Source organism: Crinia signifera, chromosome 6 (assembly GCF_055691185.1).
Source record: "Crinia signifera chromosome 6, ASM5569118v1, whole genome shotgun sequence".
Taxonomy (NCBI): domain Eukaryota; kingdom Metazoa; phylum Chordata; class Amphibia; order Anura; family Myobatrachidae; genus Crinia; species Crinia signifera.
The window spans coordinates 265262883-265287894 of record NC_139222.1 but is presented as its reverse complement, the minus strand read 5'-3'; the positions used below and the strand labels follow the sequence as shown (position 1 = coordinate 265287894).

General features: G+C 43.4%; 1 protein-coding gene across 1 annotated transcript in view; it reads left to right on the top strand.

Annotated features, from left to right (window-relative positions):
• PTPRE (protein tyrosine phosphatase receptor type E) overlaps positions 1-25012 on the top strand; it is a 174544-nt gene that overhangs the window by 100995 nt on the left and 48537 nt on the right. Inside the window, exons 3-4 of the mRNA XM_083149514.1 lie at positions 7925-8030; positions 13947-14020. Coding sequence (XP_083005640.1) covers positions 7925-8030; positions 13947-14020 — 180 coding nt within the window. The remainder of the gene's footprint in view (positions 1-7924; positions 8031-13946; positions 14021-25012) is intronic.

The window sequence follows — 25012 nt, the reverse complement described above, 5'->3', positions numbered from 1 at the left end:
CCCCCACATATATATACACACACACACACACACACACTCCTCTGCCCTCAGGTTCCGCATTTTCCATTTTCACACCCTGCAGCGCAAAATAGTTTTCCCAGGTGCAAATTTTATATCCAGTAACTGGATTTACTCTAAATCAGTCCATAAATGTCAAAGACTTCAAATGTAGCCACTCTTACAGTGGCTGCTGCTGTTACTTTTCGGAATCATATGTATAAAATACAGTAATTCATTATTACTGCACTTTATACCCATGATTCCGAAAAGTAACTAATCTCAATGTAACTATTTTCACTTTTTTTTATTGAAGAGCGCACTGCGCTGAGCTGCGCTGAGGGTGAAAACACTGTTGATCTGACTAGATTTATCATGCATGCAATGATCTACATCGCCTTCTGTTTTAGTATCCAATAAGAAACCATCTATTCTTGTAAACAACCAATTAGAGAGGGCTTCTCTAAGGGCCTTATTCTAGTTCACTCTTTCTGACAAAATCCTTCTTAGCTGGACAAAACCATGTGCACTGCAGGTGGGGCAGATGTAACTTGTGCAGAGAGAATTAGATTTGGTGAGTTATTTTGTTTCTGTGCAGGTTAAATACTGGCTGCTTTATTTTTACACTGCAATATAGATCTCACTTTGAAGTAAAACCCCACCTAAATCTAATTCTCTCTGCACAAGTTACATCTGCCCCACCTGCAGTGCACATGGTTTTGTCCATCTAAGAAGGATTTTGTCAGAAAGAGTGAACTAGAATAAGGCCCTAAGTGAAAGGCTGGCTACACCCAGACTGTGCTGTTTGGGGATTTGATAGTGGATGTTGGGAGGCCTCCTACCCAGAGGCAAATTTTCCACAAGACAACCTAGTCATCCGAATAGGGCCCAGCAGGTCCCAAGGGGCCTCATAAAGAAACCCTGGTTGCCCAAAACGTTCCAAGAGGAATATTGAGCCACTACCGTGCAACGTCATGACATCACATGGACCTGCCTGCAGCCCAAAGTCCCTTTGATGTACTTTGATAGGATAACAAATGCTTGGACGCACAGAATGGTCTCACCCACTGTATGCCTGTAGTCAAGTTACATTAAATGTTACACAGGTATTAAGGATATTTCCAAAATACCTAGTGCCTGGTTCAGATTTGTATGCAATGCTGAAGTTCACACAGCTGAGCATTTATCAGTAGACCGTGCAAGCGACAAGGTACTCTGAGCCAGGGGGGGTCTCAATTTGGTATTTTTCTTAGGGCCCCATGAGGTCTAAATCCACCTCTGCTGCTTCCCAACCGACCAATAAGCTCCTGCCTGACATTTTTAAAACACAGTCTGTGGCATGGCAGGTAGGAGCTGATTGGCTGGCTGTTTATCACTCTCCATTTTATCACTTTTGAAGCTTAGTGCTTCTGGCCCTTTGGCTGTTGCTCTGGGGACATTTTCGCATTTTATGACATCACAGTAGGTTGTGTGGCAGCTTCCACTTGTAACTGGATGGAGAGAGATAAATATTCTCTATAAGATCAGTTTTCTCCATATGTTACGCTGACCTTGATCAGAATCCGTTATATTCAGCCCGCGGCTGTGCAGCTGCTGAGGAGTAGGGCATTCTGGGACAGTATCTGAAGTGCCATTGCTGGCCAAGCATGCTCTGATGACCAGGTTGTGGCAATGTAATTGTCTGCTCTATTCCTTACATATGTTTATTAGAAGTGCAGTTCATATGGGGAGAAGGTTTTGTGTGGGCATGGGGAATTTTGATCACATTCAGATACGGCAGCTATTGTATTCTGGGAACTGTGCTAATCAGGCGACCGCAGAAGAACAAGGCCATCGCCTCTCACCTTTTGGAACTGCTAATTCCGATAGTTTGCAGCCAAGTAAGAAAGAGAGGGCCTGATTCAGAACTGATTGCTGAGTTGCGAATGTTTGGAGCCCAGCGATCAGGTAAAACGCCACCCCACCAAGTTCTCCCAGTGCCCCTGTACTCGGCTGCAAATGCATTCAATGGCTGGGCAACGCCTGTGTTCCGGGGCACATTTGGTTGTAAACTGAACCAAAGCTTGGTACGGATTTCCCGAGGCGTTACAAACAGGGTGCATGTGTGGACTATCAATGATTTTTTTTTTTAACTTTTTTTTTGCAGCCACATCTCAACCAAAACACTTGACGGTGGTTTTGCCAAAATACAATGATGAATAAGGGCCAAAACCAAAACACAGTGGTTCACCACATCTCTAGTGAAAAAGTCACAATGGCTTACAATGTCGCTGATGAAACGTTAGTTGCTAATATGTAGAAATGTTCCCATCCGGGACCTATTCCCTTAGCGGGATCATTCTGGCATGAGCGTACGTTTCTGTGGCATGCTTGCCTGCTGCATCAGAAATGTATAAAATATGCTGGCCCAGAGGTTCTGGTAAAGGTTTGATGATCAGGTATAATCTTTTATACAGCCCTGATGAAGTAGGCAAGCACACCCAGAAACGCGCATCTAATATCTAACTCTAAGTCCCATACACTCATTCCAGAAGGAAAAGTATAAAGTATAGGGAACTAGTTCCTGGCTGGGTGATATCTTCATCACAACTACGGTTTCATCTTTGATATTTCAACACTTTTTTCATTTTTTTTTCTCCTGAATGCTTAATGTTAGCTAATTATCAGTTTTATATGCTTTGATCCCTGAAACAAAATGCAATACTAGAACTTTGCTGGAACTGAGTATTTCCATCACCACTCTAGATGTCCGGGAAAAAAAAACCCAGATCAAAGCCTTGCCACAAATTGGTAATTAACCAATTTGAAAATTCATTACACAGATATACTGTACGGTGTACATTATATTCCTTTCATTTAGTCTCCGTTCTCTCACGCAAAAGAGTTCGTTTTACTAGTTAGACAATTACTACAGTCAGAGGCGTAGCAAAGATCCACGTACAGTATATACACAGACACACTCATTGTAGAGGGGGGGGGATTTGACACCCATGGGGGGGGGGGGGGGATTTGACACCCATGGGGGGGGGGGGATTTGACACCCATGGGGGGGAGGGGATTTGACACCCATGGGAAAAAAAACACACAATGTCTCCCACATGAAAAAAAAAGAAAACACATACATTGGCTCCTACAGGGAAAAAACACATACACACATATTGGCCTACACAAAAAATGATACCTACAGATATGGCCACTCAGGCGTATTTGGTGCACCAGTGTTGAATTGGACACACGCTCTTTTCGACAAGGTCGCGCCAATTGGCACTTATGTCACCGGAACTAATTGGTGTATTAGTGAGCGTGAGTATGGCTACATCTGTAAATTCACTTATTGCTTCCACAGCGAAAAAATAAATAAATAACACATTGGTTCATTGTCCTCCACAGCCAGAAAAAATAATAAAGCAAACATTGATTCCACCAGCCCCCTACAGATGACTGACCTCACGTGCTGGGCTGTCACAGATATCACCCAAGCTTATCGCAGAAGACCAGTGGGTGCATTAATCCAGAGAGAGAAACTTGGTCCCATGGCCTACCTCCCCAGGGGCCACAGCACCTCATCACCGTCTTCAGCCCTCATCACCTCAGCATCATATAACCTTCTTCAGCCCCTCATCACGTTCCTCAGCCAAGGCCCCCCAACACCTTCCCTAGCCACAACTTCTACACCTTTCTCAGCCACAGCCCCAACACCTTTCTCAGCCACAGCCCCAACACCTTTCTCAGCCACAGCCCCAACACCTTTTTCAGCCACAGCCCCAACACCTTTCTCAGCCACAGCCCCAACACCTTTCTCAGCCACAGCCCCAACACCTTTCTCAGCCACAGTCCCAACACCTTACTCAGCCACAGCCCCAACACCTTACTCAGCCACAGCCCCAACACCTTTCTCAGCCACAGCCCCAACACCTTACTCAGCCACAGCCCCTACACCTTTCTCAGCCACAGCCCCATAACCTTTTTTCAGCCACAGCCCCAATCACCTTCCTCAACCACCCCCCCCCCCCCCCCCATCCAGATCACTTTCCTTGGCCACCAACCCCTAACCTTCCTCAACCCTCAGCAGCCCCATTGCCTACCATAGCAGCCTGCTGAAATTTTTGGAGCCTGGAACTTGTGCCTCAACAGAACGACTCCCACCACACCCCTGTATTCAACACTACTTTGCCTCTACATCATACATTTTACTGTATATAGCCAGATGCACAATGCAAGCCTAGAATACTGTACATACGGAAATTGAGTGCACTGCTCGGTGGCCGTTAATTGTGCCAGAACGTGTGCGCTTATGTCGCCATTGATAATTAATACTCACAGTAGCAGCTTATGTGATGGAACTTACAGTGCGTAATTCCTTGGTTCAGACGTCACTGAGAGAAGTTACAAGGCAGTACTGTATGATATAACAGTTACGGTGCAGGCTGTTGGGGAATTTATGTGAGTCGGCATATATTTTTTAAAGCGGCAATCATTTAAAAGCCAGGTTGCTTTTGGCTTTTGTGTAAACATGGGGTATTGGGGAATGGGACAGTATACCTATGCACTAATACCCACCAAAAAAATGATTAGGAAAATCAGGTTTAATGTATATTTGTATCCACAATCTATAATTTGTGTGCCTTGGCACGCGGTTACTGTGTGGAGGTGCTCCCCTGAGAGTAAAAATGAAGTCAAAAGGAAAAGAGAAAGTACTCTCTTGGTTTGGGGGCACGCTTTTTTATAAAACTTAACGTTTATTCATTGGTTATTTTAAAATAGTTTAATAATAAGTACGGACATTACGTTTAAACATACATGACATACAAAACACATACACACAATTCCTTATTGTTGTGAACTACCATCTATGACAAGCAGTATCTTCTGCAAATTTGAGGATACTTTGTTAAATACTTGTGTGACAAACTGCTTATCTAGCGGTAGTAATATTCTTTTGAGTGTTATAAGGAATTTTATTTTAAAGGACACCTATGTTAGGTGAGTGGATAGCGAATTTCTTTTACTTTGTTTTGTCAATATAAAAAATATTTTTTTGACAAGCGATTTTAGTAAGAGAGAGTACCCCTAGTATGGAAGAAAATAATGGGGGGAAAAAAGGGGCTTATATCAGCATATATGCATTATCTTATTCTCTATAAGTCAATTTGGTCGTGTGGTAACTTCACAAAATCTGCTGCTCTATATCACTTCAGAGATATAGAATATACATAGTAGTAATTGGTTAGCAAAGACTGAAAAAAAGGAGATTTAGGTTAGGTAGAGGTGTGTCAGTTTATCCCCGCAAGATGGTTTTTGCACGGGAACTGCTGCTGATTGTCGTAATGGATTGGTTTGCCCAATCCCCACAATTGAGCGAGTTTACTCCGTGCTTCAGTTGCAGATGTGGATAAGAAAAAGTAGGTTACTTCTATCAACGTTAGGGAAAGGACCCCCCTGGTTGGCCAATGCCCTTGCAGGGAATAGTCCCTTCGATCGTGGGTGGGTGTAACCAGAAAGTGATAATAGAATAGTAGTTAGATTGGTGACACTTATGGATTACCTCACACGCTGCTTTCTCCCATGTGCTCTTGGCATTGATGGGCGATGAGCGGTGCGTCTCGTCTTTTGGTGCCACCAGAAAATGGAAAGTAATTATGTATAACGATTTTAAACAATTGAAAAATGCGAGAAAAATCTCTGTATCTAACACCAGACCTCTTGTAACTATAATAGCAAATGTTGGATAGTATAATGTTATAGCAATCCTGTGCTAATATTTTTAGATAATCAGCAGGAGCAAGTTAAATATCTATGCATAGAAGTTTCTTATAACTGTAATAACAGATGTTAAGCAGTGTAGCCATACAATAGTCTGATGCAAATGTATTAATTTAAACAGCAGGAGCAATCTCTCTATCAGACACCCCAAGATATTTTTCTGTGGTCTCCCACATTCAATGTCTATACATAGAAATTTCTTATAGTAATAGTCACAAATGCTAGCTACTGTGATTATGTCAGCAGCAGTGTATTGGTTCCCCTAAAAGGGGGATCTTACCACTACCCGAGTGGACCAACCGATACTATCACAGGATCCTTCCCGGGTAAAAGATGCTGAAGCTGAAATTCCCTCAGGGGTCTCAAAAAGGTCAGGAGGGACTGGTATCTCCTCTCTGATCTGTAAGTAAGTCACTGGACAAACGGCCGTTTCGCGGTAATCCCGCTTCCTCAGTGTCCACTGAGGACACTGAGGAAGCGGGATTACCGCGAAACGGCCGTTTGTCCAGTGACTTACTTACAGATCAGAGAGGAGATACCAGTCCCTCCTGACCTTTTTGAGACCCCTGAGGGAATTTCAGCTTCAGCATCTTTTACCCGGGAAGGATCCTGTGATAGTATCGGTTGGTCCACTCGGGTAGTGGTAAGATCCCCCTTTTAGGGGAACCAATACACTGCTGCTGACATAATCACAGTAGCTAGCATTTGTGACTATTACTATAAGAAATTTCTATGTATAGACATTGAATGTGGGAGACCACAGAAAAATATCTTGGGGTGTCTGATAGAGAGATTGCTCCTGCTGTTTAAATTAATACATTTGCATCAGACTATTGTATGGCTACACTGCTTAACATCTGTTATTACAGTTATAAGAAACTTCTATGCATAGATATTTAACTTGCTCCTGCTGATTATCTAAAAATATTAGCACAGGATTGCTATAACATTATACTATCCAACATTTGCTATTATAGTTACAAGAGGTCTGGTGTTAGATACAGAGATTTTTCTCGCATTTTTCAATTGTTTAAAATCGTTATACATAATTACTTTCCATTTTCTGGTGGCACCAAAAGACGAGACGCACCGCTCATCGCCCATCAATGCCAAGAGCACATGGGAGAAAGCAGCGTGTGAGGTAATCCATAAGTGTCACCAATCTAACTACTATTCTATTATCACTTTCTGGTTACACCCACCCACGATCGAAGGGACTATTCCCTGCAAGGGCATTGGCCAACCAGGGGGGTCCTTTCCCTAACGTTGATAGAAGTAACCTACTTTTTCTTATCCACATCTGCAACTGAAGCACGGAGTAAACTCGCTCAATTGTGGGGATTGGGCAAACCAATCCATTACGACAATCAGCAGCAGTTCCCGTGCAAAAACCATCTTGCGGGGATAAACTGACACACCTCTACCTAACCTAAATCTCCTTTTTTTTTAGTCTTTGCTAACCAATTACTACTATGTATATTCTATATCTCTGAAGTGATATAGAGCAGCAGATTTTGTGAAGTTACCACACGACCAAATTGACTTATAGAGAATAAGATAATGCATATATGCTGATATAAGCCCCTTTTTTTCCCCCATTATTTTCTTCCATACTAGGGGTACTCTCTCTTACTAAAATCGCTTGTCAAAAAAATATTTTTTATATTGACAAAACAAAGTAAAAGAAATTCGCTATCCACTCACCTAACATAGGTGTCCTTTAAAATAAAATTCCTTATAACACTCAAAAGAATATTACTACCGCTAGATAAGCAGTTTGTCACACAAGTATTTAACAAAGTATCCTCAAATTTGCAGAAGATACTGCTTGTCATAGATGGTAGTTCACAACAATAAGGAATTGTGTGTATGTGTTTTGTATGTCATGTATGTTTAAACGTAATGTCCGTACTTATTATTAAACTATTTTAAAATAACCAATGAATAAACGTTAAGTTTTATAAAAAAGCGTGCCCCCAAACCAAGAGAGTACTTTCTCTTTTCCTTTTGCTTTTGGCTTTTAAATGATTGCCGCTTTAAAAATACCGGCTCGCTGAGATTCCCGAAGAGTCTGTATTTCCCAGGCTATTAAATATTGCCCGATATCTCCATGTGTTGTTGTTACTGGATAAACATTAATGATATATTTCTTTTGTACTTGCAGATACGACCGTATCCCCAGGAAATGACACCTCCCAGCTTCTCACCTCCGTGCTGGTCCCATTGTTTGTCTGCTTTTTTCTTATTCTTCTGGCTGGGTATCTTTTAAGGTAATGTCATTACTAGAGACAGGATTATATGCAACAAAAAAAGCTTGAAATATGCATGCAAATATGCATGAAAAATACTTACAATATGCACGAAAAGTGCTAAAATATGCTAAATTAAATAATAAAAAATAATAATTTTTAACTTATTTATTTAAAAATCAGGATACAATTAGTTGCAAATACACCTCAAAAATAGGCCCACAGCTTCTGCAGATGTCTAGTGCTGTACACAGGATTTTTTTTCTTCCTGGCTGCTACAGCATACTGCAGCGTCCAAAGCTTTACTTGCCTCAACTACATGGACCCTCATCTCCAGCGCCGATGGACCAAATGTCAGCATAGCGTGTGAAGGCGGCGCAGTGGAAGGCTTCCTCCCTGTGCTGCATACTCACTGTGACACGGCATTTCCTCCGCGCCGTGTGATGTCACAACCCTTCCGCCCACCTCCTCTGCTGCAGAAGTCTGTCTCTTGGTATAAAGTCCCAGGCCAAGAGCAGGCAAAGGTTCAGGAGCTTCGTAATGGCATCCGCCCCAACTGACTTTTCTCAACATGGATTGGCAGCCTAGAGCAGTGTCAGACATAGCGTATATCCAAGGTTCCCCACACTGCGCACATATTGCCCCAGCCTGCACACTCTACCACTACCTGGCCAGCAGCAGCAGGGCAAAGCAGTGCTGTAACTCGCGGGTGGTAAGAGGACAGGGCTTAAAATATGCACCATCACTAGATTTTAGGTAAAATATGCAATAACCAGTGAGAATGGGCAAACTATGCAAATGCATATGCAAATATGCAAATGCATATAATCCTGTCTCTAGTCATTACAATTACGTTCATGTTTCACCTATCTCAGTCACCGGTTTGTAGCTGGTTCGGGAGAGTAATACTTTCACAAACTAATATCCAACCAGGGCTTAAAGTGGTCATGCAGAGGTGGGGGAACTCATTTCTCTATGCCACCTAATTACCCCCCCCCCCCCCTCCCTCCCTTACCCACATTGGGCAGAATCAGGGCCAGCGGAAGAGTTTTTGGTACCCCCCTGCAAACTATAATGCTTTTCTTTTACAATTACTATGCAGGGCCAATGTGGAGGTTAAAATGTTCCACCTCACCATTAGAGGTGGTGGAACTCAGTTCCACCCCGTTCCCCCTCACTTTAACCCCCTGTACCCAATTCCCTCCCCCCCCCCCCCACTGAGACTGAACACAGACCCCAAACCATGGAGTATGGATCGTATATTTAACCAGCACCTTTTGAAGAAGAGCCAACAAGGGCTCGAAACGCATCAATATTGTTGACTGATCTTCATTGCTGGACTGGGTGCCGGACGGGGTTCCAACAGTCGGGATCCCGACAGTCAAAACCCCGACACACGGGTTCCCGATGGCCACCGGCTATTCTCCCTCGTTGGGGTCCACGATCCCCATAGAGGGAGAATAGAATAGGTGGCGAGTGCAGCGAGCCCGCAAGGGGCTTTGTTGCGCTCACCATGCTGTCTGGGTCCGGCCAGTCGGGATAATGACTGTCGGGATCCAGACTGTCGGAACCCTATACCACTCCCTGCTGGACTCACCTTTATCCTGTGCGTGCAATTTGCACCGGACTGGTCCCCTGCCCTTTTGTACCATCCTGCATGCTCCAGTTGCCCCTCGGGTGTACAGTCAAACAACTCATTACCATAATCCTCGAATATCACAAATCACCTCTCACCCATTGGAGCCCAGAAACACCCCAGACATTGTTACATCCTCAGATAGCATATATATATATATATATATATGGCATTGGCCCTAGCTGAGTATTTGCAGCATCGAGTACTTTGCTTTGTGTCCGGCAAAGGCTGTTTTGTGTTGTAGACAAGAGGGGGAGGGGCTGGCACATTCGTGGCCTCACAGGTGGGTCGGCCTACCGGGAATCTTCCCCATGGTCTATGACCAATCCGCACATGGGCAAAGATAATCCCAACAACCCTTGCCCCATTTGGGGGGTAGGGATGAGGTCCTTCTAAGCTTCGGCAAGAAGGGACCCACAGACCACTTTTTCCCCTCAGTAAGCCTTTTGACTCTGAGACGTTGGGGAGTAGCGGGGCCCTTCTCATCTAAAGTCCTACGATCCCAGTATGTTTTGTTCAGACTCATTGTTATACAGCCTCGCACCTCGGCTTCAAGAGTAAAAAAAGCTAAACCATAAACAGTGCTGTAGCAGTCAATAGTGCTTTCAGGCGTTCCTAAATCCCTGTATGCTGTGACAGGAGATATTTGTGTCTTTTCTGGTTCACAGGAGAAGCTTAGGTAAGACGGTGATGGATCCTAAACTTGAAGGCCACATCATGAATGTGAAATGTCACCAGTCCTCTGTGGTGCATGTGGCCCATTAAACTACAGTTGAACTGTTATTACACAAAGTGAAAGGCAACCATTTTGTGGGGTATTTAGAGTTCACTGGAACCAGTGATATAATCCTCCTGCATTTATAGGCTGCTGTCCCAGTGATGTCACAGAGTCAGACAGCATTCTGAATGTTGCCACGCCCTAATAAAGCATTACCTCCGTACTGTGCAGACAACAGGCGCACGTTATACGCAGGTTGGTGTGATGTGTGTCCACAGATGGATTTCAGACGACCACATACTGTACACCAATTTTAGGTTGTCATTCTAATTTGCGAATGTACTCGTGCGTTCGCAGGGGGTTTCAATGTTGAAGCTCTGTGCATGCACATATTCGCTTATGCGGGCCCCTTTGGAGACTTGCATAGTCTCCATGGTGCTTACAAAGGGGGGGCGTGGAGGAGCCGGCCAGTGGAGGAGCCCAAGAGAAAGCTGGGTGTCCCCATGCGAACGCGGGCGGGTACCTGCCTTCCGGGGGGAGGGGGGCGGCTGATGTTACCGGTGCCTGTGACCATCGAATGATTTTGGGCCCGCAGGCTACCCTGCGATTGTATGTTTATGCAAAACCTCCATTTGCAGTGCAGAGGGTATATTCGCCATGCAGGGGGGGGGGGGGGGGCATTCGCTCGCCCGGCAGGCGGTGTTACAAGGCTCGCTAAGCAGTGAAATAATGCTGCTTAGCGAGCCAACCAGAATGACCTCCTGAGACCAGTTTGGTCTAAATTGTCCAGTTTCCTGGAAAAATCACAATACAATTGTCGAACTGGTGTTAACATGAATAGGGCAAAGTAGAGAATGTTAAAACATTTGTAGCTGTGATTCCTGCCAAATGGGATGAGAACTTGTCTGACATTTTGCTCATAGGCCCTTATTCAGATCTGATCGCAGTACAAATTTGTTCTCAAAATGGGCAAAACCATGAGCACTGCAGATGGGGCAGATGTAACATGTGCAGAGAGAGTTATATTTGGGTGGGGTGTGCTGAAGCTGAAATCTAAATTGCCATTTAAATATAATGCAGCCAGTATTTACCCTGCACAGAAACAAAATAACTCACACAAGTCTAACTCTCTCTGCACATGTTACATCTGCCCCACCTGCAGTGCACATGGTTTTGCCCATTTTGAGAACAAATTTGTACTGCGATCAGATCTGAATAAGGGCCCTAATCAAGGGGAGGGAGAAGGGGCGGCAGCCAGGCTCAAAGTGAATAGTCTTTCAGCCCAGTGGCCGTGAGGGGCGTACACACACACAGCGATGATGGATGATAAGCCAGCCATCATCGCAGCAGATGTGAGATTTTGCTAGCGATGAAGCGGGATCGCGCATCATCCCTAGTCTACCGTCAGTGGACCATACACACTGGGCGATTTTCAGCTGAAAATCTGTGAAAATGTTCAAAATTAGCGATTTTCAGCTGAAAATCGTCTAGTGTGTATGGGCCTTAAAATAACTAAGAAGGAGGTCTATTGAAGATAGGATGTTGCCCATAGCAACCAATCAAATGCTGTCTATTATCTTCTAGAAGGAGCAAAATAAGAAGTAGTAGTAGTAGTAGTAGTAGTACGTTTATTTATAAGGCGCTGCAAAGTGTCCGCAGCGCCGTACATAGCAAACAAAAAACAAATGACAAGGTAACGTACAGGGTGTGTTGAAAAATACAGTATAAATAGGGGTATAGCTGGTAGAACTAAAATCAGCATCAGTTCAGAAGTAGGTGTCGAAATTGTCGAGGAGACTGAAGATGAAGTAGAGGAAGGGAAGAACAGGACAGGAGCACAGGTGAGGTAATGAGGTAGGGTGAGTACGTGAGGAAGGAGGGCCCTACTCATAAGAGTTAACATACTAAAAATAGGTGGGTGGACGAACGAAAAACAACAGGATAAGTAGGAACGGAGGGGAATGGAGGCAGGATAGGAGGATCAAAAGAGGTTAGGAGGAGGGATAGGCTAGTCGAAAAAAGTGGGTTTTGAGGGAGCGCTTGAAGGAGGTAAGGGAATCAGAAAGCCTGATGGGTGGTGGGAGGTTGTTCCAGTGCAGGGGGGCAGCGCAAGAGAAGTCTTGGACACGGGAGTGGGAGGAGGTGATTAGATGAGAGGTCAGTCGGCGGTCAGCGATGGAGCGAAGAGGACGGGAGGGAGTGTGGATAGAGATCAGTGAAGAGAGGTAAGGAGCGGTGGAGGAGGAGAGAGCCTTGTAGGTGGTGGTGAGGAGTTTAAAGAGAACTTGGAAAGGAATGGGGAGCCAGTGAAGAGATAGACAAAGAGGGGAGGGGGAGGTAGAGCGGCGGGAGAGGAAGATGAGCCTAGCAGCAGCGTTAAGAATGGATTGGAGAGGTGCGAGGCGGGTGAGAGGTAGCCCAGAGAGAAGGATGTTGCAGTAGTCAAGGCAGGAGATGACAAGAGAGTGAATGAGAATTTTGGTCGCGTCAGTGGAGAGGAATGGTCTGATGCGTGAGATGTTGCGTAGGTGAAATCTGATTGGTTGCTATGGGCAACATCTAGAATTCCCATCTGATTCTGTGTCTGGCACAGTGCGGTGATGTTTCACATCTGAGTTATAGCACAGGCTTCCCGATTTTTGAGCCTGATTCAGACCTGTTTGCTACGCAGTTTATATTCGCTGCCTACCAAGCAGGGAAAACGCCTCCAGCCAAGTGAATCCCCACACAAACATGTCAGTGGATGCGTTCGCATAGAAATCCACTCACATTAGGCCGCGCGGGATAAAAATCATTGGATGGACCTTTTCTCACTTTTATCCTGCGGAGATGGCTGAAATGGGGGCGGGTGCTAACGTCATGTGACATCAGCTCCGGAGTAAGCAGTCTATGGCAGGTGAGGCAGTGCCTCACCTGGCTCCCTTTTCTGCTCATCTCTTATCAAAACTCAGCAACTCTCCGGCAGTGTATACTGCTGCACCTGTGTATAATGCCGTCATGTACCCCATGGCTCATATAGTGTGTGCAAAGCTGGCTCTGGTACTTGCCAGGGAGCCGCCACTGAACAGGGGTGTGGCTAAATAGGCACGTGGAGAGTTGGAGGATTGTTGCTTACAGAGCTACATCGGAGGAGATGAAGAAACTGCTCCTACCACTGGTTCTATTTGCAACGGTGCGACCAATGGTGACCCCTAAACATGCAATAGATGGTAGCGCAGCTCCTGTAGACTCTGCTAGCGGGCATCTCAGTCCTCACACATTCGGACGCATGGTTGAACACCAGGGAAGGGCTTTGTAGCAGCATTATCATGAAGTCATAGACCAGCTGGCCACAAAAGATGCGAGGACGGCCGTGACTGCATCTGACTCAGAATCAGGCCCCACACGTGGATGCAGTGGTGCAGACAGACATATTCAATGATTAAGCAAAGGGGATTGGAAATGACTCACAAAGTGTTAATGTGCCTGAGTGTAACAGGAACTTCTCTATATAATAAGAACCCAGTTTCCTGTGTGCGAGTGTCCGCACATAACATACGCTCGCTGCTATCATGCTAAGAGAATGTGCGTTGTTTATTTCCAGATCTAGAAAGAGCCGTAAAGCCGACGTGAGCTCCGGCGACAAGAAGATCCCGAATGGAATCCTGGAAGAGCAAGGTAAAGTGGTAGAATGGAGAAATGTTTTCCCATCGGTGCATCAGATTGCCGTACGCCGCCTGCATTACATACAGATAGAGATCTGGTGCTATATATTACTAGCAGATAGGTCAATGACTGTATATAGCAGCTGTGCTGAAAAGGTGAGCATACGAATGGGATGCAGAAAGCTACAGGGGCTGTGGGGGACGGACGGACACATTGGGGTACAGAATATATTTGTTACAGTAAATCTAACCAACTTTTTTTGGTACTTGTGTATTATCACGGCGCCCAAGTTTCTTACATATGGCACCGTAGGAAAATCGCATCGCATCGCATTGCATGGGCCATTATAATGGCCGTGCGATGTGATTTTCCTATGTAATTTATTCACTGCTCTCTTAGCCCCAGGGAATCGCATGCATTGCATCACACCTGTACAATGCGATTACGTATACAATAATGACATACAATGAGGTTTTAGGCACTCCCCCACTATCCATGCCACCCCGAAGCGTGGCGAGCGCAGCGTAACGCGTCCTCCGACCTTTTCATACACCTACTATCCACGTTGGCGTGGAGTTGGCTTTATATAGTGTGGCGAGCGGATTACTTTACTCTGCGGGAGCTTTTAGACCGCAAATGCAGGGTCGCTCCCGGGACAGACCTGTGTCCCCATCCAGGTTGCGACCCTGCATTTACAGACTGAAAGGGGTATTACTTGCCAGTGTTCTGCCTCTCCAGTGCCAACACTCTTGCTCCACATCAATGCCCCCCAGTTCTCTAAAGTAGTAGGGAGTGCCAGTAGGGAGCAGTCACGCTTCTTATACCGCTTTCAGACATATGACCCTGTTCATTTTCCCTGTTCAGACCCGGGATTTTGTCTTCTGCACAATCCTGTGTTTTTGGTCGAGCTCCTCCTTTCACCCTACTCCACAGACCTGGGAAATTCCTGGGTTGGCCCCATAGAGCTGTTTTTTTTTTCACAGTTTTTAAAGCGGTGTCATCATAAGGAGACGTTTTGCAAGCACACAATAATGATGTCATGCAAAGGTGATGGCATCTCATAAATGGACTTCCCATAATGCACTGCTGGACTCATGGCTGAACAGCACTTGTGTAGCATGGAAAGGTGGATTTTTGAGGCGGAGTTGATGTTTTACAAAGCAAATGATGCTTTGAGTTTAAAAATGGAGAAGGGAGGTGAGTGAGACCAACTTCTGAAATTATGTACACCAGAGGAGGGCCTTAGTGAGCAATTAGACTACTTAATGCACTATTTACCGGACTTATGGATAGATTCCTCCATTATATAAATGAGGGTTAATACACCCATGGGGAAAAAAATTAATAAATAAACTTATTTCCCCTTACAGTTAATTTTAGGACAATAGGCATGGTGTTATAAAATATTAGCACCAGTTACTGATTTATACTGTCCATGTTTCATGCAATTTAAAATAATTTTTAATACATACAATCATTAATACTAGTACAGGTAGAGTCTCCCGTATCCGGAGATCTCTTATACGAAATATTCCAAAAACTGTGTTTTTTTTTTTGAATATTTAATTTTTATTTCTGTTTACTCCCCCGACCCTTTTTTTCATACTTACCAAGTCCCCCGATGTCCACGGCGGCCTTCAGGACCTTCGGCGTCTTCAGCGATCCCGGGAGCGCATTGTGTGGGTGAACGGCGTGCTGGTGACGTCACCGGCGCACCTGCATACTCACCCATTTCACCACAGGGTCTGCTGAAGTAGTTCCTGAAGGCTGCCATGGACGCTGGGAGAAATCGTGGGACCACTGGAGGGACCAGATAATTATGTAAAAAAAAAAACGTAAAAATCTCTTATCGATAAGGGATACTCAACCTATATTACAATATGATTATATCATACTGTATATCATCCACCATTATAGAACCAGAATTAACACCCGCAGGGGTCCAGTTGTTGTAAGTTTTAGCATCTATGTTTTAGCAGGAAATAGGAGCAAGAAAGGAAATGCTGAACTTCCTTATTCCAGGGAAAATTCTCAATTCTGAGTTGGTTTTAGTCATCTCTGTCGCCGCGGACTGTGACGGTTATTTTCTTAAGAGAAACTCAGTGGAGCTGAGAAACAGTATTAGCGAGGAGATAAAACGCTGGGCGCCGATGCTGTGAGTTGGACATGCTGTGAAGCCGAACTGTGAAATGGATGTCAGATTTATTTCCCAACGGTGCATGTGATCCGCGGCTGCAGGGAGCAAAGAATGAGACCTCTTTGTAGGGCATTTGTTGGAAGATAGGGCTGGCTCATACCTCTCACCACCCAATATAGTATAATATATTTACCACAGTTACAGCAAAGAATCCTTCCTAATGCAGATAGTAAAATAATCGTACTTTCATTTAGCGTTGTCAGATTTCGGGCCTGGGTGCTGAAAGTTCATTAGACACAGCTTTGCATTGACCTTGGCTGTATGAATACTTATTTATTAGATAACGTCTCAGTTGAATGCTTCCAAGTTAAACATCTAGTTTTCCTGACCTATAATTTAAACGTTACGCTTTATTTTAATTTGATCCTTTTTCTGCTGTGAAAATTGGGACAGTGACGTAAAAATGGGTGCAGATACATACCACCAGAGCATTTTGAAGGTACAAATCTCATGCCATTATTAAATAAGCATCACATTTATAGCATTTTCAAAATGTGCTTCCTTCAGGATTCCTTCTCTGCTCTGTTTCCCGAAACGGACAGTGGCCCTTATTCTGGTTGACTTGCAAGGATGCGAATTCGCGCCCTTGCGCGTCCCCCAGATCCCCCCCCCAGCACCCCACCTCTGCACGGTTTGTGAATGGATGTTTAACATAAACATCCATTCGCAGGCCATGTGAAAACACCCCCATCATTGGATGGTTGCTGACCATCCAATGTTGTGGTGAATGCATGCATAGAAATACGTGCACATTCGACGGGAACTGGGCGGGCAACTGACATCCGGGGATGTCAGCTGCCCGCCCCTGGCACTCATGTCATGGCCCGATTACTATGGGAATGGCCATTAAATACTGGGTGTTCTTTTGGGCGCGACTATCCGCCGCCCCATGCTCCCCGTCCGCAGTCTTGGGTGCTTGCGCCCGGCGAACGGTATGTATGCCATGGCTGCATGCCCCCAGTGTATGCACATGCGCAGAAATGCGCCTGCGCATACTCACAACATCAGTCCCCCCATGCAAACGCACGCGGGATGCAAAGGAATTAGAATAAGCCTCAGTTTGCGCATGATCATTCCTCCGAATTGCAGAGGAAATTACTCGCAGGCAGATCAGTTATCACCACAGCTATTTTTAGAACACCTGATTTATATTAAATTATTGTTGCCAGGGGCGTAACTAACTATTTATCGCCCCCCCCCCCCCCCCCGCCGCACGTTTATTTGGCGCCCCCCACCTAACCTGCCCCCCCTTCTTACCTGCGGTCTGCGTCTCGCCCGGCTCTCTGTCGGGACCTTCCTGACGTCACGGTCCCGGCCGGCTTCTGCTGCTACAATGAAAACGGACTCTTAGAAAATGGCTGCCCCCATACTGCAGACAGAAAACTGTCTGCAGTATGGGGGCAGCCATTTTCTAATTGTCAGTTTTCATTGCAGCAGGAGCCGGCCGGGACCGTGACGTCAGGAAGGTCCCGACAGAGAGCCGGGTGAGACGCAGACCGCGGGTAACTATAGCCCCGCAGCCCCCCCGGTGGCGCCCCCAATTTCTCTGCGCCCCCCCGCCACCGCGGGGGCTGCGGAAGTATAGTTACGCCACTGATTGTTGCGTTCCATGGTGAAGACTCTTAAGTTTTTCTATAAGCTGCAACCATAACTATCTTTGCGCACTGGAAGACCATATCTCTTCTTTAGATTATCACTACAGCTGTCCCTGCGGGTTTCACTTAGTACATAACAGGATATTTTCATTCAAAAGAAAAAGAAAAAACTAAAATATGTGGTAAAAAGATAAACCTGCAATCATCAATACGTAGGCCCCATAGAAACATACTACTCTAATTACTTTTGAGGCTTTGCTAATTATTTGCTATTTAGACTGAATCGTTAAATATTGTAATTTCCTCGTTATTACGTAATAATTTGAGAGAATTTGACAATTGTATTCCTAAACCCAGACACATTGACATCGGAAATACATCTAGTAGTAGTTTGTGAGTTTTTGGCAGATCTTAGGGTGAACTCATGATACAGCAGCTTTGCCAGCACAGCATATATCGCTTGGAAAGGAATCTACGGCAATCACCATTACACTAAGGAACCTTTTCCTACACTGATGGTAAAATAATTTTTTTGAATTTTAAATTGAAGTTGGTCAAAAAAATGTCTTGTGTCTAGAAAGACTTGGTGCCTGATTCTCTAACATTCGGTTCCTTAGGTATTCGCTCCGGGGACCGATGCTTTGTCTCTTTTCATATGCTAATATACACATGTGCAGGGCCACTGTGGGGGACGCCTTCTATGACTTGCACAGTCGCCGCGGCTTTCGCACAGAGGGTGGATGGATGGATGCTAAACAGCCAATCGCATTGCAGCAGAGATGTCTACACGGTGGTGGGGGGGCAGGCATTCACTCACCTGGCGGGTGGCATTAGAAGGCTGTCTGAGCAGCGAATCTTCGCTGCTTAGCGAGGCTTATTGAATCAGTACATCAAACCTTAGTACAGTTCCCAGTATCATGTTGGTTCAGTTAACTGGACTCCATCATTAATTCACAGACGTTCTAGTTTTTAAATTTTGGGGACTGAAGAGTCTACTGGACATGTTGGTGGAGTAAAGCCGCGTTGTACAACTATACGGTCGGTGCAGAGTCCTGATCATCCTTCACCGCACTCTGGTTACTCCAATACACACTCCAATACCTAACTCATATATTGGCAAAACAACAATATAAACAATATAAATAAACACATCAAAAAAGGAATTCTTCTTGCTAGCTCTTATACCGGGGCCCGACACTTCTCGCGGTGGCCCTGAAGACCACCCTGTGAAGTTCAGGATGATTGAACTCTCTGGCTTTTCTTGTCAAAAAGGAGGTTTGAACTATGAAATTGGGCGCCTCTCTCTCGGCTCTAATGGGTTAATGATGTTCAATGTGGGTTGCCAAAAAAATATATAAATAATATATATTTTTCCTCTTTAAATGATCCTTCTTGGACAGGCTTCACTCCTCGTATCTCTATTTTTCTCTCTCGGGGATGAATTTCCATATATTAGAGAAAAAGAGAAGATACAAATCCAAATATGTGAAGTATGTCTAGAATCAGACAGGGGGTTTGGGGTAACGGAGAGTGATGTAGTGATGGCGTACCACAACTCACTATAGGTAAGCTGGAATACTCCTATCTCGGTATCTTTTTCTTTAAAAGTAATTCGTACCCCTACTCACGATAAAGTGTGTGATTACAATCATATAGTGGTTTCTTTTTTCCGTCAATTTTCAAAGTTATTTTATTTTCCAGCAAAACAGTATTCAATAAAAAATTCATAAAAAACATGAAAGACTTACAGCAGTTTCAAGGGTAAAGGCAGTGCAAAAATGAAATCAACACTCACAGCAAGAGTCCGGATCCTGACTGTGTGCGGACTATCACCTTTCACTTACCTCCTTCCCTTGTAGTCTGCATGCAAGATTGGGGCAATAAAAGTTCACATGCACTAGTCCAGTAACAACATGTTTCGAGATCCCTCAGATCTCTTCGTCAGGTTCCTGGCTAGTGCTGTCTCTCTGTGGGGTATATATAGCTCCCATCTTCTTACTTCCGGTATTCTACTTCCGGTTTTTCCGTCCTCTGTATATACTCTTCAAAGCTCCATTCTCCACAAACTAGAGCTCAAAAAAGTATCTCCCAAGGATACAGCACGTCCCCCTTTAGTCTCATATGGTTTAATTAATAAATCCATGGTGTTAGCACTAAACACGGACTCCTCCGTGTGTCCGGCGGTAGCCGCACTTCCGCCCGGCTATGACGTCACATCCACATCTCTCTAGCCGCGTGTGTCTCGCGTCTCGGCGATTCCCGCCGTTTTCGGAGAAAAAACACGGACTGGCTTGCTTTAGCTGTGAAGGAGATCATAATAGTGTCATTTCTAAACGGGAGGATTTATACATGAACGCTAAGAATTATATTAATAGACATCAGGTTGATAAAATTATGACATAATCTTGAGCATAATATGGACTTCTTTATAGTCCCATAAATTGCTTTTACTACTTAATAATTCCAGTGGGGGACTGCAAACAATAAATAGTATCTAAAATCTATAAATACCAACAGAATTCATAAAAATATATATATCAGTATCAAAAGGGAAATAAATGTATATAAAAAATACACAGATAAAAATATGCATATATAAAAATTATAAAAATTATGCACATATATAAAAAAAGGGGCAATCAGAGAAACCATTTCAGTTCAAAATCGTGGTTCAGACCACGTGGGGTAAGAGTCTTGAATTTGAAGATAGATTTCATTTCAGTTCTTGCTAGTAGTTGGTCGACATTCCTGTTTCTCCAATTTCCCATAACCTTCTGCAGACCTACGAATCTCTTAATTGATTTTATGGAGCACTGATGTCGTTCCTTAAAGTGATTCGAAAGATGGTGTGTAGTTACTCCTTTTTTAATATTTCTCAGATGTTCTGAGATCCTTACTTTGAGCGGCCTCGTGGTTCTCCCAATATACGAGAGGCCACATTCACATTCAACCAGGTAGATAACGTATGTTGTTTCACACGTGATGAAATCCTTGATTTTAAATGGAATGTTGTTGATAGTGACATCGATGGTTTTTGAGTTTTCAGCACAAATACTTCTACAGCCGATGCATGACCCACAACGGTGGAAACCTTTAGTTCTTATAAGGTTCCTCCTATCTTCAGGGAGACTACTTCTAACTAAGTGATTTTTTAAATTGGCCGATTTCCTGTAGACAAACTTTGGTCTCTCAGGGATAAGATTTTTCAAGACTGGATCTTCCTGTAGGAGATACCAGTGTTTCCTTACGATCTTTTCGAAATCTTTATAATTCCTATCATACTGGGTAAAGAAGGCAAATTGCAGTGTATTCGTGTTATTGCTTCTTAAATTTTTGTTCTTACTTATAAGGAGAGTTTTTCGGTCAATTCGTTGAACTTCTTCAATAGTCGAATTGATTTCTACTTCTTGGTATCCTTTACACAGAAACTCATCTTTCAGCTTTTGATTTTGTATTTGTAAGGTTTCCCAGTCACTGCAATTTCTCTTCAGCCTCAGAAATTGACTTTTTGGAACTCCTCTCAGCCATGGCCGATGGTGTTGGCTATCCACTGGAATGAAAGTGTTAACGTCAGTGGCCTTATGGAAGGTCTTGGTTTGTAGTTTCATATCTTTGACATAGATGGTAAGGTCCAAAAAATTTACTTCCTGTTGGCTTAATGAAAAAGTGAATTTAATGTTGTGGATATTGTTGTTGAGCGACTCCGTAAATTCTTTCAGTTCGGTCTCACTCCCTAACCAAAGCAATAGGACGTCGTCTATATAGCGCCTCCACTTAAGGAGTTTGTTTTGCCATACCACACTGTTGTAAATGAAGTCCTCTTCCCACCGAGCCATAAACAAGTTTGCGTAACTCGGCGCAAATTTAGACCCCATGGCCGTACCTCTGAGTTGTAAAAAATATTTCCCTTCAAAATAAAAATAATTGTTATGAAGAATAAATGAAATGGCATCAAGAATAAAGTCTTTTTTGGAGGTGGAGTAATCAGATCTTTCGAGGAAATAACTGGTTGCCTGGAGCCCATCTTCGTGAGATATACAGGTATAAAGAGATGTTACATCTCCTGTTCCAATCCATTTTGATTCATTCCATATCGTTTCTTGTAGAGATCGAAGGACATCCCCAGTATCTTTTGTATAGGAACAAGTTTGAACCACCAGGGGTTGAAGGTAATGGTCTACTAATGCGGATAGATTGGACGTTAAAGAACAAGTACCTGCAATGATGGGTCTTCCCGGCGGTTTTTCTAAACTCTTGTGGAGTTTTGGTAGGACATAAATAGTTGGAATTACTTCTTCTTCTATTTTTACAAAGTCGTATTCCTTCTTTGTGATGCCATTTTTCCCTAAATGGCTATCTATCAAGGTAAGGAAGTCCTTTTTGATTCTTGTAGTGGGATCTTGTTTCAATTTCTTATACGTCTCTGTGTCCTCTAGTTGTCTGTTTATTTCATCCACATATTTTTGTTTGTCCAAAACCGCTATGCCTCCACCTTTGTCACAAGGTTTAATAACAATTTCTTTATCCTTCCCTAACGAGGATATTGCCTCGACCTCTTTCTTTGTTAGGTTGTTTTTCTTCTTTCCAAGGGAAGTTTGTTTTTTGTTTCCCAATTTTTCAAGGTCGTTTGTGACTAATTTGTTAAAGGTGTCTATAAAGTTACCTCTCACATGGGTGGGGTAGAATTTAGATTTTTTACGAATTTTCCCATTAGCATTCTCTTGTTCTTCTATTTCTGTAGAGTCTTGTGTAGATGTTTGTGCGGATTCCTCTTCCTTTTCTTTTTCTTTTTCTTTAATTGCAAAAAATTTTTTTAGAGTAAGTCGCCTTGTAAATTTTTGTATGTCGATAAACTTGTTAAAGCTATCTGTACTTGAGCTTGGGGCATATTTTAGCCCTTTGTTCAGGACTTTCTCTTCAACTTCTGTAAGTGCACGTTGACTTAAATTAAACACTATACTAGGGGGAAGTTCCTTTTCTGCGTTAGTCTCCCTTTTCTTCATCCTTTTTATTTTCTGATAATTCTTCTTCGAAACTTTTCCTCCCCTTCTGCCTCTCTTTCTACGAATCTTAATTTTCTTAATCGGACTGTCTTTTGTTATCTTCTTGTAGTGGATCTTCTTCTTCCTTGCTCTAAAAAATGACACGATGATGAAGATGGTGCACTATGGTCTCCTTGGATTGAATGGTGGCAATGGTCTCTTTTTTTATTATTATTATTGAAGTGAGTCGGGGATTCTCTTGAGACAAGATCTCCTTTTTCAGGTAGAGTGGATGTCCTCACTGTATGTGGTGACCTCCGTCTTTGTATGATATTTCCTGCTACTGATGGTTCTCTCCTCCTCTCATATTTTTCATTGACACTCCTTCTCCTAATCCTTTTTTCATTAAGAGATGGTCTTTCTCTTGACGGTGATCTTGATACCACTGATGTACTTCTCATTTTATCTCTAAGATTGTACTCCAGATGTGGTTTATCTTCTCTCCTTTCTGAGTTTCTGTGTCTTTTATGTTGATAATTTTTATCTTCTCTTTTATTATATTGTTGACCATTTCCATGATTTCTCTCTTCCCATCTTTCGTCCATCCTCTGGGATTTATGCCATCTTTCTTCATCCCTCTGCGGTCTCTGTTGATATAGTTGTCTTTGGTAGATGGGTACCCTATATCGGTTCTGTTGATATTGTTGTCTCTGATGGTAAGATAACCCGAATGGTTTTTTCGGAGTGAAGCGTACTCCTCTATCTCTCCGATTTTCATATTCTGATTGATGTCGTTGTGATCTCTCTTCTTTCTGCCTCTGATATTTTCTCTGGGGATTATTCCAGTGTCTGTATGTTTGATATCCTTCCTTCCTCCACCTATGTTGGTATTGTCTTCTAATAGGTGAGTGGTATATCCTATCTCTCATTTGGTGACCCTGGTAAGTTGGTGAATTGAATTGTTCTTTTTTCTTTATCTCTCTGAATTGGTGACCATCGGATCTTATTCGGTTCTTTATTTTTCTTTTTTCATGTACTCTCTCCATCGATGTGCTCTCAGACCTAATGTGTACCACATCAGTCTTCTTGTTGGTCATTCTCTTATGTTTCTTATTTTTTCTCTTTTCAATATTCATTTTTTCATTAGTCCCGAATTTGTAGAAGTTATAGTCACGGTGTAGTTTTCTTTGTTTCTTTTTAGTCAGAATTTTCGTATTCTTTTCTAATCTATCGATGATTTTCTGTTCGAGTATAGGAAAAATGGTCATTTTGTTGAAGGGAGTTATCAAAACTTGTATCGTTTCCACTCTCTCAGAGACTTCTTTCAATTTTTCCCTTCTTTCTTTCAAGACGAGTTCGCGCGGCTTTCGCACAGAGGGTGGATGGATGGATGCTAAACAGCCAATCGCATTGCAGCAGAGATGTCTACACGGTGGTGGGGGGGCAGGCATTCACTCACCTGGCGGGTGGCATTAGAAGGCTGTCTGAGCAGCGAATCTTCGCTGCTTAGCGAGGCTTATTGAATCAGTACATCAAACCTTAGTACAGTTCCCAGTATCATGTTGGTTCAGTTAACTGGACTCCATCATTAATTCACAGACGTTCTAGTTTTTAAATTTTGGGGACTGAAGAGTCTACTGGACATGTTGGTGGAGTAAAGCCGCGTTGTACAACTATACGGTCGGTGCAGAGTCCTGATCATCCTTCACCGCACTCTGGTTACTCCAATACACACTCCAATACCTAACTCATATATTGGCAAAACAACAATATAAACAATATAAATAAACACATCAAAAAAGGAATTCTTCTTGCTAGCTCTTATACCGGGGCCCGACACTTCTCGCGGTGGCCCTGAAGACCACCCTGTGAAGTTCAGGATGATTGAACTCTCTGGCTTTTCTTGTTAATGAAACCATTTTTACCTACCTTTTACATACCTTGCCGTGTCTTTCATTGAATCATGCCTTCATTCTCTGTAGACTCGCTGTCTTCCCGTTAATTGAAAAAATTATTTATCCCTTTCCTACAAATACTATTAATAATTGACACTGTTGATCCATAAAGACCAGACCGCACCTTTGCTGCCATTAAAACATTAAATAACTCCTTGTGGCGCCGTATAAAGATTAATAAACATACTCCTGTCAATTGCAAACACCAAAAATGATGTATTTTTATGTCTGAGAGATACTGTTCATATGTTATTCACCTTTATGAAAAATTAATA